Source organism: Acanthochromis polyacanthus, chromosome 6 (assembly GCF_021347895.1).
Source record: "Acanthochromis polyacanthus isolate Apoly-LR-REF ecotype Palm Island chromosome 6, KAUST_Apoly_ChrSc, whole genome shotgun sequence".
In the NCBI taxonomy this organism is placed as follows: domain Eukaryota; kingdom Metazoa; phylum Chordata; class Actinopteri; family Pomacentridae; genus Acanthochromis; species Acanthochromis polyacanthus.
In genome coordinates, this window is record NC_067118.1 from 344,676 (window position 1) to 360,845 (window position 16,170).

The following is a 16,170-nucleotide window of genomic DNA, read 5'->3' on the forward strand; positions in this document are numbered from 1 at the left end:
ATAAACAACAAAAACCTTTTCCAGTCTGAATGAATTATAATTGATGACAGCCTGAATGAACACATGAATAAATGTTAATGAATGAATGACAGCTAATGAAAGTATATCAATGAATGAATGGATGAATGTTAATGGATGAATGACAAAGCTATTGAAAGTTTATTCATGAATGACTGAATGAAAACATGAATGAATGTTAGTGGATGAATGACAGCTAATGAAAGTATATTCATTACATCTCCTGTCCTGACTCACAGCTCCTCCTCCTCCTGTCCTCACAGCTCCTCCTCCTCCTCCTGTCCTCACAGCTCCTCCTCCTCCTCCTGTCCTCACAGCTCCTCCTCCTCCTGTTCTGACTCACAGCTCCTCCTCCTCCTGTCCTGACTCACAGCTCCTCCTCCTCCTGTCCTCACAGCTCCTCCTCCTCCTCCTGTCCTCACAGCTCCTCCTCCTCCTCCTGTCCTCACAGCTCCTCCTCCTCCTGTTCTGACTCACAGCTCCTCCTCCTCCTCCTGTCCTGACTCACAGCTCCTCCTCCTCCTGTCCTGACTCACAGCTCCTCCTCCTGTCCTCACAGCTCCTCCTCCTCCTGTCCTGACTCACAGCTCCTCCTCCTCCTGTCCTGACTCACAGCTCCTCCTCTTCCTGTCCTGACTCACAGCTCCTCCTCCTGTCCTCACAGCTCCTCCTCCTCCTGTCCTCACAGCTCCTCCTCTTCCTGTCCTGACTCACAGCTCCTCCTCCTGTCCTCACAGCTCCTCCTCCTCCTGTCCTCACAGCTCCTCCTCTTCCTGTCCTGACTCACAGCTCCTCCTCCTCCTCCTCCTCCTCCTCTGTGACTGCAGCCTCAGTGTTTGTGTTTCATCATCATGGCGTCTCTCAGCCTCCTGCTGCTCAGTGCTGCTCTGATCCACAACTCCCAGGTACAATACACACACACACACACACACACACACACACACACACACACGCACACACACACACACACACGCACACACACACACACACTAGTTTGCATGTATGTCGCATGTTTGTATCCATCGATTTGTCGTCACGGTAACTTGATAACGATGTTTGTCATCTCGGTTACATCACACATGTATCAACAGCTGTCTGTGTGTGTGTGTTACTTTCCATTTTAATGATTAGTTGTTGATTATTGGTTATTGATCAGGAGACACTACGTCTTCAGGACCAGGTTGAGCTTTAGCTTCTTGTGAGAGGACACTGTTCTAGGTCCTCACATTGATTTTAAATATAGAGGGTCCTCATAGAGGTAGCAACATGAGTGTGGTGTGTGTGTGTGTGTGTGTGTGTGTGTGTGTGTGTGTGTGTGTGTGTGTGTGTGTAGGCTGCAATCAGAGATCATTTCATTTCAGCTGCTGTCGCCATGGTGACGGAAGACGGTAGCCATGGCAACAGGGCCATATGTCCAGGATGGAGCAAGTCTCCTGACACACTGCTGTGTGTGTGTGTGTGTGTGTGTGTGTGTGTGTGTGTGTGAGTACAGGGTTAGCTTAGCTTAACATAAACACTGTAAATGTCTATGTTTTAGCTTCTCTGTGTGAAGCTTCCAGAACTAATTAAACTGAACTGAAGGGAAATTAATTTCAGCAAAATACATTTACATAATCTACACACAGTACACAAACCTGTATCCGCAGTACACATGCTAACCCTTCTTTATTCTAAACAGAAACAGATTATCACAGATTTCCATCACATCTGTTTATATGAAACTACACACAAGAGTAAGAGCACAAAGCACAATGGGAAAGGGTTAGACAGACTATCAGTAATCCAGCATACAGTACTACTATTGCAGCACTATTACTACTACTACTACATTACTACTACTACAGTACTACTACTACAGCATTACTACCAGAGCCGGCTCGCCCAATAGGCAATATAGGCAAATGCTAAGGGCGCCGTGGCCTCCGGGGGGCGCCACAAAATTAGGGGGGAAAAATCCATCCATCCATTTATCCATTTTCTCCTAACCGCTACTTCTTTATACCTTCAATATTATTAAAACTAGTTAATAGTTATTAATATTAACTCTTAAAATAGAAAGGCTGACATAGATTCAAATATTTAGTAATGCCCCCCTCCCACAAACCCCCCTCCTCCGCTAGCTGATGGTACCTGCTCGCTCTCTGTGTGGGGGGAGGGGCAGATTTATTGACGTGACCCCAAAGTTTGTAAATATGTCGAAACGACCAAAGCTGTCCGGAGCACAAGGAAGAAAAAAAGAAAAGAAGAGGAGAAAAAACGGGAGAAAGAAAGAGGTAAAGTAAAGATACAGTGATGACATGAAGCAGCCGTCAGGTGTACTGCCTCAGCTGTTCTGCAGTCTACTGTTAAATTGATAACTTGCTTCTGAGCGATTAGCCACAGTTGCTAACAACTGCTAATCACTTTCATATTTGTGTATCTGGACTGCATGGAAGGGTCTTTACTGTTCTGGATCATTGGTAAAGGTTAAACCTTCTCAGTAGGTTCTACATGAGCCTGACCTACAGTTTATTATTTGTTTTATTTACATCTGGCTCGCTCACGTTTCTCCTGCTTTTAATAGTCATCAAGATGCTAGTCCCTTTAGCCCCTTTATATTTCAGCTTTAACCCTAGTTGTTTATTCTGTTACAGTTCATATTGTCTAAAGCACGTTATTTACTTTAAACTTTATGTCAGTGTTAAAGTGTACAACAGTGTTAAAGTGTTAAACTGCAGTTTACTGCTTCTTTCAATCTGATACTCAACATTTCACTGTAACAGCAATAAAGTTGTATCTCATCTAATATGCATATAGTAGAAAAATACATTGTATATTAAACATACATAATTGACAACATGTATCTATTAGGTTTTTCATTTAGTTTCCTAGGAATTCTCATTTTTAAATAATAGCTGTAACGCTGCTGTTTTCTCTTTAGGTGGACTTTTGAGATATCTCAGTTCAGCCTCTGCAAATGTTGGGCCATCATCAGGTACAACTTTTTTATTTTTTAAGATTTATTTAACGAGGTAAAAATGCTTGAGAACAACAACTCATTTTCAAACAACTTCAGCAGCCTCAAGCCCTCCTTCTGTCCCGTCAACCTCAGAAGAGCCCAGGGATGCAGCATCAGGAACAAAGGCTGCACCATTGGACCCTGCTGACTGGCCAGCTACTCTAACTGATTAGATAAGAAGAGAGTTAGTTCATAGAGGTCCATTTCAAATTCCAAACACCTTCACATTTCCGAAACAAAAGGACGGGCGAAGGTGTCAACATGAATATTTAAAAGATTCTTAGTCAATGGGGAAAAAATTAGGAGAAGCTGGCTTATGTACTCTGAAAAGGATGATAGCTTGCACTGCTTCTGCTGCAAAATGTTTTCAAGAAGAGATCACAAATTGCAAAGGGAAGGACTACGGGACTGGAAAAATGCAAACCACTTGCTCAAGGTCCATGAGGATAGCCAAGAGCACAATGCTAACATGGCAACATGGAAAGACATGGAGGTCCGTTTAGCAAAAGGGTTGACAGTAGACAGTCAGGAAAGGGCACTTGTTGAGGCTGAGAGAAAAAGGTGGCATGAGGTTTTACAGCGATTGGTGGCAATAATTCAGTCCTTAGCTGAGAGAAACCTGGCTTTGAGGGGGTCCACAGACACATTAAACAAACCAGACAATGGCAATTTCCTAAAAGAGGTGGAGCTAATGGCCAAATTTGATCCGGTGATGAAACAGCATGTCAGTAGGGTGGAAAGTTCAGCTGGCAGTCACGTCCACTATTTGGGCAAAAATATACAAAATGAACTGATAGACTCCATCAGTTTAAAAATACTAGAAGCCATTGTGAAAGAGATCAAGACATCCAAATATTTCTCCATCATTTTAGATTGCACATCTGATCTAAGTCATAAGGAACAGCTCTCTGTCATTGTCAGGATGGTGACACTAGGAGACATACCTCAAGTTAAAGAGCATTTCTTAGGCTTTCTTGTTGCAGAGGAGTCAACAGGGGAAGCTTTGTCATCCCTCATCCTAAAAAGGCTAGAGGAGCTGAACATCCCCTTTGAGGACTGCAGAGGCCAGTTCTATGACAATGGTGCGAACATGAAGGGCAAAAATAAAGGTGTTCAGGCAAGGTTGCTTCAGGTAAACAGGAGAGCTTTTTTTGTCCCATGTGGTGCCCACACCTTAAATCTGGTTGTAGCTGATGGTGCAAAAAGCTCCCCAGATGCCTTTGGCTACTTTGGGTATCTAACAAAATTATTCAAGCTCTTTTCAGCCTCCACCCATAGGTGGGATATCCTCCTGAAACATGTCAAGCTAAGTCTGAAATCATGGGCAGAGACCAGATGGGAAAGTAGGATAAGAAGTATTGAAGTGGTAAGATATCATGCTAGAGAAGTCAGTCCCTCTTCTTGAGGTCAGGGAAACAACTGCAGACCCAGTGGTGAGAGTTGAGGCCCAGTCTTTGGCTGAGGAGATGGGATCTTACCGCTTTGGCATTTGTACAGTTGTTTGATACGAAGTTCTCAGCAAGATCCAGCATGTGAGTAAGCTCATGCAGTCACCCTCCATGCAGCTTGATGTGCCAGAGATGCCCTTATGTCCTACAGAAATACTGGCTTTTCTGACGCACAGACAACGGCAAGGGAAATTTGTCATGACATGAACACAGAGGCTGAGCTAAAACTAAAGCGGCTGAGAACTACAAAAAAGCACTTTGGTTATGAGTCTCAAGATGAGCCCATTGAGGATGCACTGCGAAAAATGGAAACTACGTTTTTCAATGTGCTTGTGGATACAGCCATCTCCTCTATTGATGAGAGATTTCAGAACCTTGGAGAGGTAAAAGACAAATTTGGAGTGCTCATCACCTTCCCTACCTTAAAAAAGGAAGAGGTTCTACAACATTGTCAAACCTTGTGCACTGCTCTGACCCATGACAGCCAGCCAGACATTGATGGCACTGAACTTGCAACGGAAATGTACAACTTTCCACCTCTGCCATCAAAAAATATGACCAACATGGATCTGTTGACTTTCCTGCATGAGAGGAAACTGACAGAAATTTATCCCAACATGTGGGTTGCTTTAAGAATTTTTGCAACTCTCCCTGTCACAGTGGCCGCTGCTGAGAGAAGTTTTTCAAAGCTCAAACTCATTAAAACTTACCTGAGGTCTACCATGATGCAAACTCGTCTCTGTGGACTTTCAATAATAAGCATTAATCATGTGGTCTCCAGGGAGTTGTCATATGATGATGTCATAGATGACTTTGCTGGAAAAAATCTAGGAAAGTACAGTTCTAGCAAGAGAGGTGAGGTTGAGCAGGTGGTGGCACTGGCATCACGCTAGTGGATGCAGTAATAATCACCACGAGGTCTATATGCCTTTTTTGTACATAGTTTTACATATAGTTGTATAGTTATTTTATTTAGTTTTTGTATAGAGTTATTGCACAGTGTAAATGTAGCTTATGTTTAGTTATTGTGGGCAAACTGTGGTTATTTAAGTTCTTTGATGTTGACTGTTGTACTTATAATTTATTGCTATTATTATTTATTCACTTATTTACAGGATCTTTATTTTGTCGTAAGGTATTTATATTTTATTTCAGATTTACTTTATAACTTGCTTCTGAGTGATTTATTTGGAATTTGTTAAGCAAATAAATTGGGGGACATCTTGTAAATTAAAGACAATGGTATTCGATTTCTTTTGTAAACATATAAATTGCCGATGGGGGGGCGCGATCTAAAAGCTCGCCGAGGGCGCCACATTGGGTAGAGCCGGCTCTGATTACTACTATACTACTACTAATACAGCATTACTACTATAGTACTACAGTACTACTACTACCGTGTTAGGGTCCCTTAGCCTAAGCACTTATTGATGACATAAAAGTAAAATATTTCTAAGAACAGGAAAATAGTGGAATGAGTTTTTTACACACATCTGTGGACATGTGGACATCAACCTGTGATCAGATCCAGATGTGGACATCAACCTACTACTATGAATACTACTATTAATACTACTACTACTATTGGTTCTATTATTAATACTGGTAGTATTAATAATAGAATTCTACAATTTCATTTAGCAGACGCTTTTGTCCAAAGCGACGTACAACACAAGCAAGAATTCAGACATAAGGAAAAACCTGTAGTAAGTGCAAAAAGTGCGATTGGTCAAAGGTGTTGCCATCAAGTTGCAGAAGAAGTGCCAACCACCCCCCCCTCCCTTTTTTTAGTAGCAGATAATAGTAGCAGTACTACTACTACTAATAATAATAATAATAATAATTATCATTATTATAATAATAACAATAATAATGATTATCATTGTTATTACTATTATTGTCATTATAATAATACTATTATATTATTATTATTATTAACGACAATAATAATAACAATAACAATAATAATAATAATAATAATAATTATTATTATTATTATTATACTATTCATCATCCCAGTTCTTCCTAAATGGTTCAGAAAGTGAAACTAGCTGCTCCAGAGCGCCTCTCTGTGGTTGATTAATGAACGTCACCTTTCTGCTCAGCCTCTACCTGCTGACCGTGATGGGGGGCGTGGCCTGGATCTATCAGTGGGCGGAGTCAAACGTCAGCGCAGGGACCTCCGTAATCTGCTGCCCTATGATGATCAGAGAGGAGGCGGAGCCAGTGACCTGTACTACCAATCAGACAACTGGAGGGGGCGGGGCTTAGATCATGCTCTGCAGCGATTGGTGGAAAAAGATCAGCGGAGGGAACAGGAGGAGGAACAGCGAGCAGGTAGGAGAGGGTTAAACTGAACAGAAAATTTAATTCCTTTAAATGGCCTCTTTGTGAGAATAATTTTAAAAATATTACAACTTATTTAGATTCATGAGTAAAGACTCAACATAGCCAATATTTTTATTTCAGACAAACTCATTTTAATTTTTTACTTGAAAAATGAACATTTTTAGAAAATATTTGAGTTTATGTGGATTATTGCCTTCCTGCATCTATAACTGTACATTCTATGATCTTTACAGTCAAACTAATTCAAGTTTTTTTCTGCCATCATGACTTTGTTTTAGAAATATTATTTTTTCCTTCCAGTATTTTGTCTTTATTCTTCTACTGTCATCATCAGTATGTTTGTTTAGAGAAACCAATCAAATGCATCCACAGCCTACCTGGCCGCTCTGCTCCGCCTCCTGAGCGAAGCACAGAACGCAGGATTGGTGGGTCCAGGCGACGTGGAGGTGGTGGAGGTGGAGGAGGACGAGGAGGACGATGAGGGGCCTGAACCTCCAGACTACGATGAGACGGGGCGGGGGCTGAGCATGGGGAGGCCCCGGCGCTGTGGTGGGGTCTGATGGAGCCTCAGCTGGCTCAGGCTCTGCTGGACAGGTGAGTGTGTTCAGGTTCATGTAGAGCATCAGGCAGGAAGTGGAGGTCTGAACTCACCTGTTACCTGTCAGGATGGAGCCCCGGCTGGTCCAGAAGCTGCTGGACAGAGCGAGACAGGAGAAACTCCAGCATGACGGACGAGTGCTGAGCAGAGAGCAGGACACGCTCAGGTGATCCATCACACCTGATCAGTACAGAAAAACTCGCTTCAAAAGTTTTAACCCTGCAGGTTGAAAGTCTGAAATGTGGGGAAAAAAATCTATTTTCACAGTGAAACTTCTGATGTCCACGTTTTCAACATTTTTGAACATTTCTTTGTGGAAAAAAGAAAATTTAAAAATGTTTCTTTAAGAACATTCACATAAAAATCAACCAAAATCCAGTGAATTTCACTGTTCTTAAAGAAAATATAAGAAGCTTTACTGATATATATGTAATCACTTTAGATATTTTTAGGATTTTTTGGAAGATTTTTACTCATTTTTGGATCTTTCTCAGACATGGAAACAACATTTTTTGGTGCCGTAGATGAGGACAGCAGGAGGATTAAAGTACCGCTGGAAAGATCAAAGCCAAACAAAAAAGCAAAAATAAAATCTTGATCGAAAGAATCATTCTGTTTTCTCATCATCATGTCATTTTTTATCATAACTTTTCCTCCAAATACTTCAACTTTTGCTGCTACTTTTGTCAATAAACCATTTTTTCTGCACTTCTTCCGACTTTTCTCACTTTAGAAGCTTCTCTTTGTGGATCATAAAAGGTTAGGATGAACTGAATAGTTGACAGCTAATCGATCCTCAGATTAATCATTCTAGAAGGGTTGATTTCTAAATAAATTAATTTATTATTAAAGATGGCCGTCTCCTCCCCAGGCACCTGGTTGCTAGGATACTGTCCAGCATCGGCCCTAACGACGCCCCCCTGGTCTCCAGTGGCAGGATGAGACGGGACCTGTCAGCAGGTGAACCTGTTAGCTCCGCCCACAGGAGAACCCGTCGTTCCCTTGATGACGTGCCCCTTCCATCACCTAGCAACGACCCCCCCCTCCTCAGGGTGAAGAGGCTGGAGGACGACGAGGATGAGCAGAAGCTCCGCCTCCACGCCGCAGGGCTGCAGAGGATGAAACGCATCGACACCATGGCAACCGCTGATGAACTGAATCATGGGAGTCGTAGGCGCCGGAGGAGAGCTGCCCTGAACTACGACCCCCAGCAGCTGATGGATCAGATCGTTCAGTACCTGAGGGAGTAGAAATATCGTTTGTTTTTGCTGCTGTTGTGAAAATGTACCTGATCAGAGGAGGAAGCTGTCAGAATTCCCGATTATTGTGTTGCTTTGTGGAAAATCTTTAATCAAACATCACCGAGCCTCTAAACCAAAACCCCTCTGACATCACAGTCTGCAGCTCTCTGATTGGCTGCTTACCTGAAGCAGTGCGCTACGACCATCTTCAGGTTGAGTCCAGCTTCCCTCCACCAGAAAAAATAGACACATGATGGACAGTAACCGTAGCAACAGCTCATCAGCTCTGTGATTGATCAGTTCTCATTGTGTTCATATACTCCAGCTTGTTGTCATGGTGATGCTTCGTCTATGTGTGCTGAAACTCAAAAATAAAGTCAGTAAAGTGATGCTGCTTTCTGCTGTTCACTTCTATACACCTGACAGCGGAGCCACAAATCACACCTGAGGGCGGAGCCACAAAGCTATGGCGTCAAATTTGGGTGAAAAGTCGCGCGCACGAAACACTCTCGCGCGCACGAAACACATACCCCGCGCGAGCGGAAGAAAGTCTTCACGGGCGCAAAAAACACTGCGCGTGCGTGGCAATGTCTCCGCATGTGCAGACCAAGCTCTGTGTGTCCAGTATCTCACCAAACTGTCCTCCTGCGTGCGTGGAGCACTGATCTACGTGCGGGGAGAAGACTTTTGACCCTTTGTGGGCGGATACCAGTGCTCGCCACAACCTCCCTATGATTGGCTGTCTGCGACAGCAAGAACTCACCCCCCACCCGGGATGCCACTGTATACAAGAGAGGAAATGACACAGTCGGCTGGAGCCCCTTTGATGCTGCTGCCGCTGTTCTGCAGCTCCGCCGAACACACACAGAACCGAGCCCGGATCTCCAACTGCCGGTGGGTGAGTGTCTCCACGTATTTCTGGCTCTAAACGGGAGGTCTCAGTGCTCCATTGCGGGGCTGTCAGCCTTTAGTACAGCGTGTCTACTCCAGTGATTCTGACAGGGAGTTTAAGAGTGATTCTATAATTAGGGGTACATTTCAAGTCCATGGGGTGTAGACACGCTGGGCTTCTGGGCCGATTCCGGTCAGTCCACCTGGGTAACTGCCGTTAGCAATGGAGCTAGCTAACGTCTAATCGCTGTACTAAAGGCTGACAGCCCCGCAATGGAGCACCGAGACCTCCCGTTTAGAGCCCGAAATACGTGGAGACACTCACCCACCGGCAGTTGGAGATCCGGGCTCGGTTCTGTGTGTGTTCTGCGGAGCTGCAGAACAGCGGCAGCAGCATCAAAGTGGCTCCAGCCGACTGTGCCCACATGGGGTGAGTTCTTGCTGTCGCAGACAACCAATCATAGGGAGATTGTGGCGAGCACTGGTATCCGCCCACAAAGGGTCAAAAGTCTTCTCCCCACACCGTAAATCAGAGCTCCACGGATAATTATGGCACCATACACGGACCAGTAGCAATGTCTCCACACGCGTAAGAGGCTCCTCGCACGTGGAGACATTGCCACGTGCACACAGAGTGTTTTTTGCGCCCGTGGAGACGTTTTTCCGCTCGCGTGGGGTACGTGTTTAACGCGCGCAAGAGAGTGTTGTGCGTGCGTGACTTTTGACCCCAATTTGACGCCATACAAAGCTCTCTACATCAAATCCATTACATGTGAACTAACATAAAACAGCTTAAAATCAACCTATAAATAAATCTATATTGTGATACCAGACAGCATCAGTACAAACTTATGCTCCCATTTCTACTAAACTTTATAAAGTGTCTCATACTGCTGATCTAAAGACTACATTACCCATGAGACCATTAGAAGACACAAACAGGAGTTCAGCAGTTCTCCACTAGACTGTATTCTTGTATAACTCTGTGGAGCTACAATGAAGACCACCTCAGCCCAAAGTCTGCTATAGTGTAACTCTAAGCTAACTGTTTCTGGAGCTAATTCTCAGCTGACTGACCTTTAAGCTAACTCTAATCTAAGTGGACAGTAGGTAAACAGACCAGAGGCTAGCTACATGCTAACTGGACTTAAAAACATAATCTAGCTCAAATGAACATTAAGCTAACTTCAAGTTAATTGAACCTGGACCTGCTTCATAAAAAGACTCTAATCAGCTAACTGGACTGAACGCTAACTGCATCTAATTCTTGTTTTTTTTTTTTGTTTGTTTGTTTTTTTTGGGGGGGGGGCTGAAGCACCTGCCCCTTTTGTCAAAGTTGTATTTTTTAATTTTATTTAATTTTATCTAATTTAGTTTTTTATTTGTAAGTGTGTGTGTAAAAGTATTTGAGACTCAAAATAACAAAACAAAAATAAGAGTAATAATAATTCAGATCTACCCTCAGTCGGTCACATGATCTACGTATCTCACTGCCCTGATGTGCCCAGATGTTCCCTGTCCCTAAGCACTAGTGCTAGAAACGGAGACCCGAGGGAGGACTTCAGCAGCTGATGGCCCTGATGATGAGGCGGTTCTGCAGCGGGATTCCTTTGTGCACGGTTTATTCTAGATGACTGATGAAACTAAGTGAGCATCCTGTGTGTGTGTCTGACTAACACACCTCTGATCAGTTAAAGCTGCTGGTTAACCACAGTGTGCTGAGAGGATAAAGGATGCCAGGCTTCTTTTTATTTCTGTTTCTGCTGTCATGGGCAAAGTGCATCAGAGAGATTAATTATTTTACTGTCAGTGAGCTGCAGTGTGTTTCCTGTTTCTAGAGGCAATGATTCAGACGTTATTTATTTCACTAAAACTATCTACATGCATTTTCACATAATTTTGGACTATTGCAGTATAAATACAATAACAATAATAATTAGAAGAATTTGAATTGTGATTTTCTCAACCTCTCATTTAAAGATATCAGTACTTGTTTATAACATCTGTATAGACAAATTAAATATAATATGCATAAATATAAAATATATAACTTCTATACCTTTGCTGTCTTTCACAAAATGGATAGTCAAACTGAATAAAAGCACAAATACATTTAAATACATGATTTCTGTATCTTTTTTTAAACTTTATTATTAGCACTATGAATAATAAAGGTCAGATAATGAATCAGCACCATGGAGCAAATCCGCGTCGATACAGTTTATGTATGGAAAAGGTATGAAATTTAAAAACAAGGTCCCCAGGAAGAGAAGCCACAGTCAAGTCTCTAATGGTGATCTAAATTCAGCTTTAAAATAATAACTGGAAGGACTTGATGGTGGCCATATGAGGGTTTGAACCACTGACCTGATCAGTAGTCCAGAGTCTTAACCATTGTGCCACTGGTTCTACGTTATATTCTAAGTGAATACGGGTTCCTACAATTCAGCTGGAATTGTCAGGTATGTTTCTGTACAGTGGTTCAAACTGGTGCTCCATGTGCCACCTTTAAACTTTGAGCACCTGTCCCTCCAAAGGCCTCTGCACGGCCCTGCTCCTCTCTGCTCACTACCCCTCACACCAGAGATCAGGTGTCATCGTTGACCAAACCTTCTCCTTCAACCAACGCATCAAGCACACCCTTAAAAAATCATTCTACCACCTTAAAAACATGGCTGGTCTCCATCCGTCCACCTTAAAAACATGGCAAAGATAACTGTATACTAACTGGAGCTATGCTAACCGTCTATCGGTAAGCTATAAGGACTCAGAAGCCAACTTGCTAACTTAACTGTAATGCTAACTTCATCATAAGATAATTAGAAGCTAGCTATATTCAAAGCTAGCTTTAAGCCACATGGACCTCAGAGGCTCTCAGCCACATAATTTTTAGCTTGTGGATGAGGCTACCGTTAGCAGCTACATGACAGATTTTAAGGTCAGTGATTGGGTAGTCAATATGTGGAGATAAAGAGGAGCTAATCAGCTATCTGAACCCAGCATTTAAAGGGACCAAAAATAATTGCATTCTAACTGGAACTGGGAACTAAGCTAAACAACAAAAACATACTATCTGTAAGCTATTTGTACCCAGAAGCTAACTTAATACAGAAGTTAATGCTATGTTCACCAGCACTAGATATTAAATAGAACCTAAGCTAATGTTTATACTATTTGGGTATGGATGCTAACTAGATTTTAGCCTAATTCACTGCTAACTGGTTCCATATGTCAGCTAGTTCTTTATCAAAGCTATGCTACCTGTATTAAAACATTAATGAGATCTTGATCTAACTCGATGCTAACTGGGCCCATATGCTAACTAGATCTAAAGTTAACACCATGTTAAATAGGTCTAGATGTTCCCTAGATCTTGAGCTAACTCTGTGTTAACTGGTTCCAAATAATAAGCAAGTCTTAAGCTAAGTCTATGCTAAGTGGGTCCAGATAAAAAACTATGTCCTAAGCTAACTCTGTGCTATTTGGGTTAAGATGCTACCTATATCCTAAACTAACTCTGTGCTAACTGGGTGAAGATGCTACCTATGTCCTAAGCTAACTCTATGCTCACCTGATTTAACTCCATTAAACGGTGACGTTCTGTATTCTGATAATGAACTGCTGTTTATCTAAACATGCTCAAAGAAAATAAAATCTGGTACATTTTTATTATATCTCAGTTTAATCTCATAAACACAGTATCATTTAATAAACATGGAGGAAAACAATCAATTTTATTGATGATGTGCCTTAAAGGTCAAAGGTCATGCAGACAGCAAATGCTTCACTTCCTGTTCTCAGTCGTCGCTACCAGTTTTACCTCTCTGGATAGCCTAGCTTAACACAAAGTCAAACAGGCTGTGAGCTAATAAGCTAAAGTGCATCCTGTAGTCAGTGGGTTTTACTTGACTGGACAACAAGTTAGCTCTATGTTAACATGCTAATGAAGCTAATGCTAAGTTAAATGCAGCCAGAAATTAAATGGACCTGAAGCTTTTCGATGCTTTAATGGGTCTAGAATCTTAATCCTAAACTAACTTTAAGTGGACCTGAAGTAACTCTAAGCTAACTGGACCTAGAAGTTAAAAGAGCCTAAAGTTATATCTGCAAAGTGGATCTAAAATCCTAATGGAAGTGGATTGAACCTGAAGCGAACTCTAAGCTAACAGGACCTGAGACTAACTCTAAGCTAACAGGACTGTTTCCAGTGTTTGTGACTGTTTCCAGTGTTTGCTTTGAACTAGGCTAACTCCAGAAAGGATTCTGGTGTTGAGTTGTAATACAATCTGATTGTTCCTTTAAACAGATTGAGACATTTCATGAATTGTGACGACAGAAATCGTTTCATAGAGTTTCCATGTTGCTGTCTTTGTTTTTCTTCCCTTCTTTCTTTAAGACCTTATCAGACCTGAACATACTCAAGAATGTTTTTGTCAGTTCGTTTTTTTTTAGACATTTCTCACATTGTGTTTGTGCTACAATTTTCAGTTGTAAAAACATGTTTTTTTGTGCTTTACTTCAACTGGAATTTGGTTGACTTTTCAGCATCTTTAAAAAAAATGTTGAAACAAACGCTAACTTGATACTAGTTCAAAGAAAACTAGACTGAGATGCAAACTGTAAGCTATATCTAACCCACATGGACCTAGATGCTAATTCTAAAGCTAACTGTATCTTGATGCAAGTAGACCAGAAGATAGCTAACTGTAAGTGGATCTTCAGCTTTCACTCTAACTCCAGAATAAGAACACAACATTGAATTGAAGCTAACAGAAACCAAATCTGATTGGAGCAAAATGGTCCTATTAGTCTTAAGCTGAACACAAATCAAACAGACTAAATGGACCTACAGGCTAATTATAAGTAAAACTGAATATAGAGGTTAACCAAGCCTAAAACTGACTCAGAGCTAAATGGGCCTAGAAGTTCATTCTTAGCTAACTGGACTCAAAGGTTAGCGTAACCCAATGCCAACTCACACCTAAATGGGCTTTAAGCTAAAACTAAGCTAACTAAAGCCAGACATTTATTAGATCTTAGAGTAACCCTAATCTACCTGGCTTTAGAAGCTAACAAGTTAAGTGAACTCAAACCTAATTCTGTGCAAAGATGGCCTATAAGATAGCTCAACAGAACTAGAGCCAGGTGTTTGACAGCTTCATAGTTCTTTAGATTTCAGTACTGGGAACGTTTGTAGACATGTTTGCAGAACATGTTCCTTTGTAGTTGTTAGCTTGTAGCTGTTTGAACTCATTTCCCAGGCTAAACTGCTCTTTGCTGATGGTTGTCTCCAGTAGGGACTTGTGGTTTTGCAACAAGAGCAACAGAACATCTGCTCCGCCATGCTGACACTGGAGTCAAGAAATAATGTAAAGATGGGAAGGAAGTTCATTCAGAGGCAAAACATGAAGCAGGAGGACTGGATGTCTGGAATGGCCTTATTTCTCATTTAGTTCAGCGTCTCTACATTTTCTTTCATGAAAGCAAAGGAGAAACCAAAGACGTTTTATTCTGATAAACGGACACTTATTTATCGGATTGTGAAACTGAATCCTACGTTCCTCCATTTGGTGCTGAAGAACTTCTCATGTAAAACCATAGAGCTGGAATAACGGCTTCAACTGGAAGACACTAGAATTAAAACTAACAAGTTAGGGTTCTTGAATTTTGATACATGTCTTAGAAGAATGAGATTATTGAGGAGTTTCTTTGTCTTCTCTGTGGTGATGATGATAAAGAGATCAGGAGGAAGTGAAGAAGTGAAGGCCAAACGTCCCTGAAGAAGGAAGAAGGAGGAAGTGAAGTGACAAAAGCAACAAGATCAATCAGAAATAGAAATATTTGATTGATCCTGAGTAGAAATTATTCCCATTCAAAGTCTCACAAATATAAACAGGACAAAATATAAAGAGAAACCTCTGTAGAAAATATGTCCTAAAAAGATAAACTGAGGCACAAAGAGAATAAACGTAAATGTAAAATGTGCATTTTCGAAGGCAAAAAGGAATTAAACAGTATAATAGATAGTGTTAATGCTCAGGGAGGAAGCTTTAATGAGACAGTAGAGCAACTCCTGTTTGTTGTCATTTTCCATTGTTGTTGCTTTATCTGCTGTTTTCTATTGTTGTTGTTATGTTTGTTGTTGTTGTTGTTTTATGCTGTTGTTTATGTTGTTGTTTTATGTTGTTGTTTTATGGTGTTTTTATGATGTTGTTGTTTATGTTGTTGTTTTATGATGTTGTTTTATGTTGTTGTTTTATGCTGCTGTTTTATGATGTTGTTTTGAGCTGCTGTTTTCTATTGCTGTTGTTTTATGTTGTTGTTTTATGCTGTTGTTGTTGTTTTGTGCTGTTTTTGTTTTATGTTGTTGTTGTTTTATGTTGTTGTTGTTGTTTTATGATGTTGTTGTTTTGAGCTTCTGTTTTCTATTGTTGTTTTATGCTGTTGTTGTTGTTTTATGTTGTTGTTTTTATGCTGTTTTTGTTTTATGTTGTTGTTTTATGCTGTTGTTGTTGTTTTATGTTGTTGTTTTATGATGTTGTTTTATGTTGTTGTTTTATGTTGTTTTATGCTGCTGTTTTATGATGTTGTTTTGAGCTGCTGTTTTCTATTGTTGTTGTTTTATGT

The 16,170-nt window shown here is 41.2% G+C and overlaps 1 protein-coding gene across 1 annotated transcript; it reads left to right on the top strand.

The window, feature by feature from the left end:
* The first annotated feature begins 779 nt into the window (after positions 1-779).
* On the top strand, positions 780-9,041 carry LOC127534432 (uncharacterized). The gene is given in 6 exon segments (XM_051949626.1): positions 780-923; positions 6,570-6,801; positions 7,186-7,350; positions 7,353-7,407; positions 7,479-7,577; positions 8,283-9,041. Coding segments are annotated over 6 exon segments (984 nt in total). The 5' UTR covers positions 780-869; the 3' UTR covers positions 8,662-9,041.
* The last annotated feature ends 7,129 nt before the right edge of the window (positions 9,042-16,170 follow it).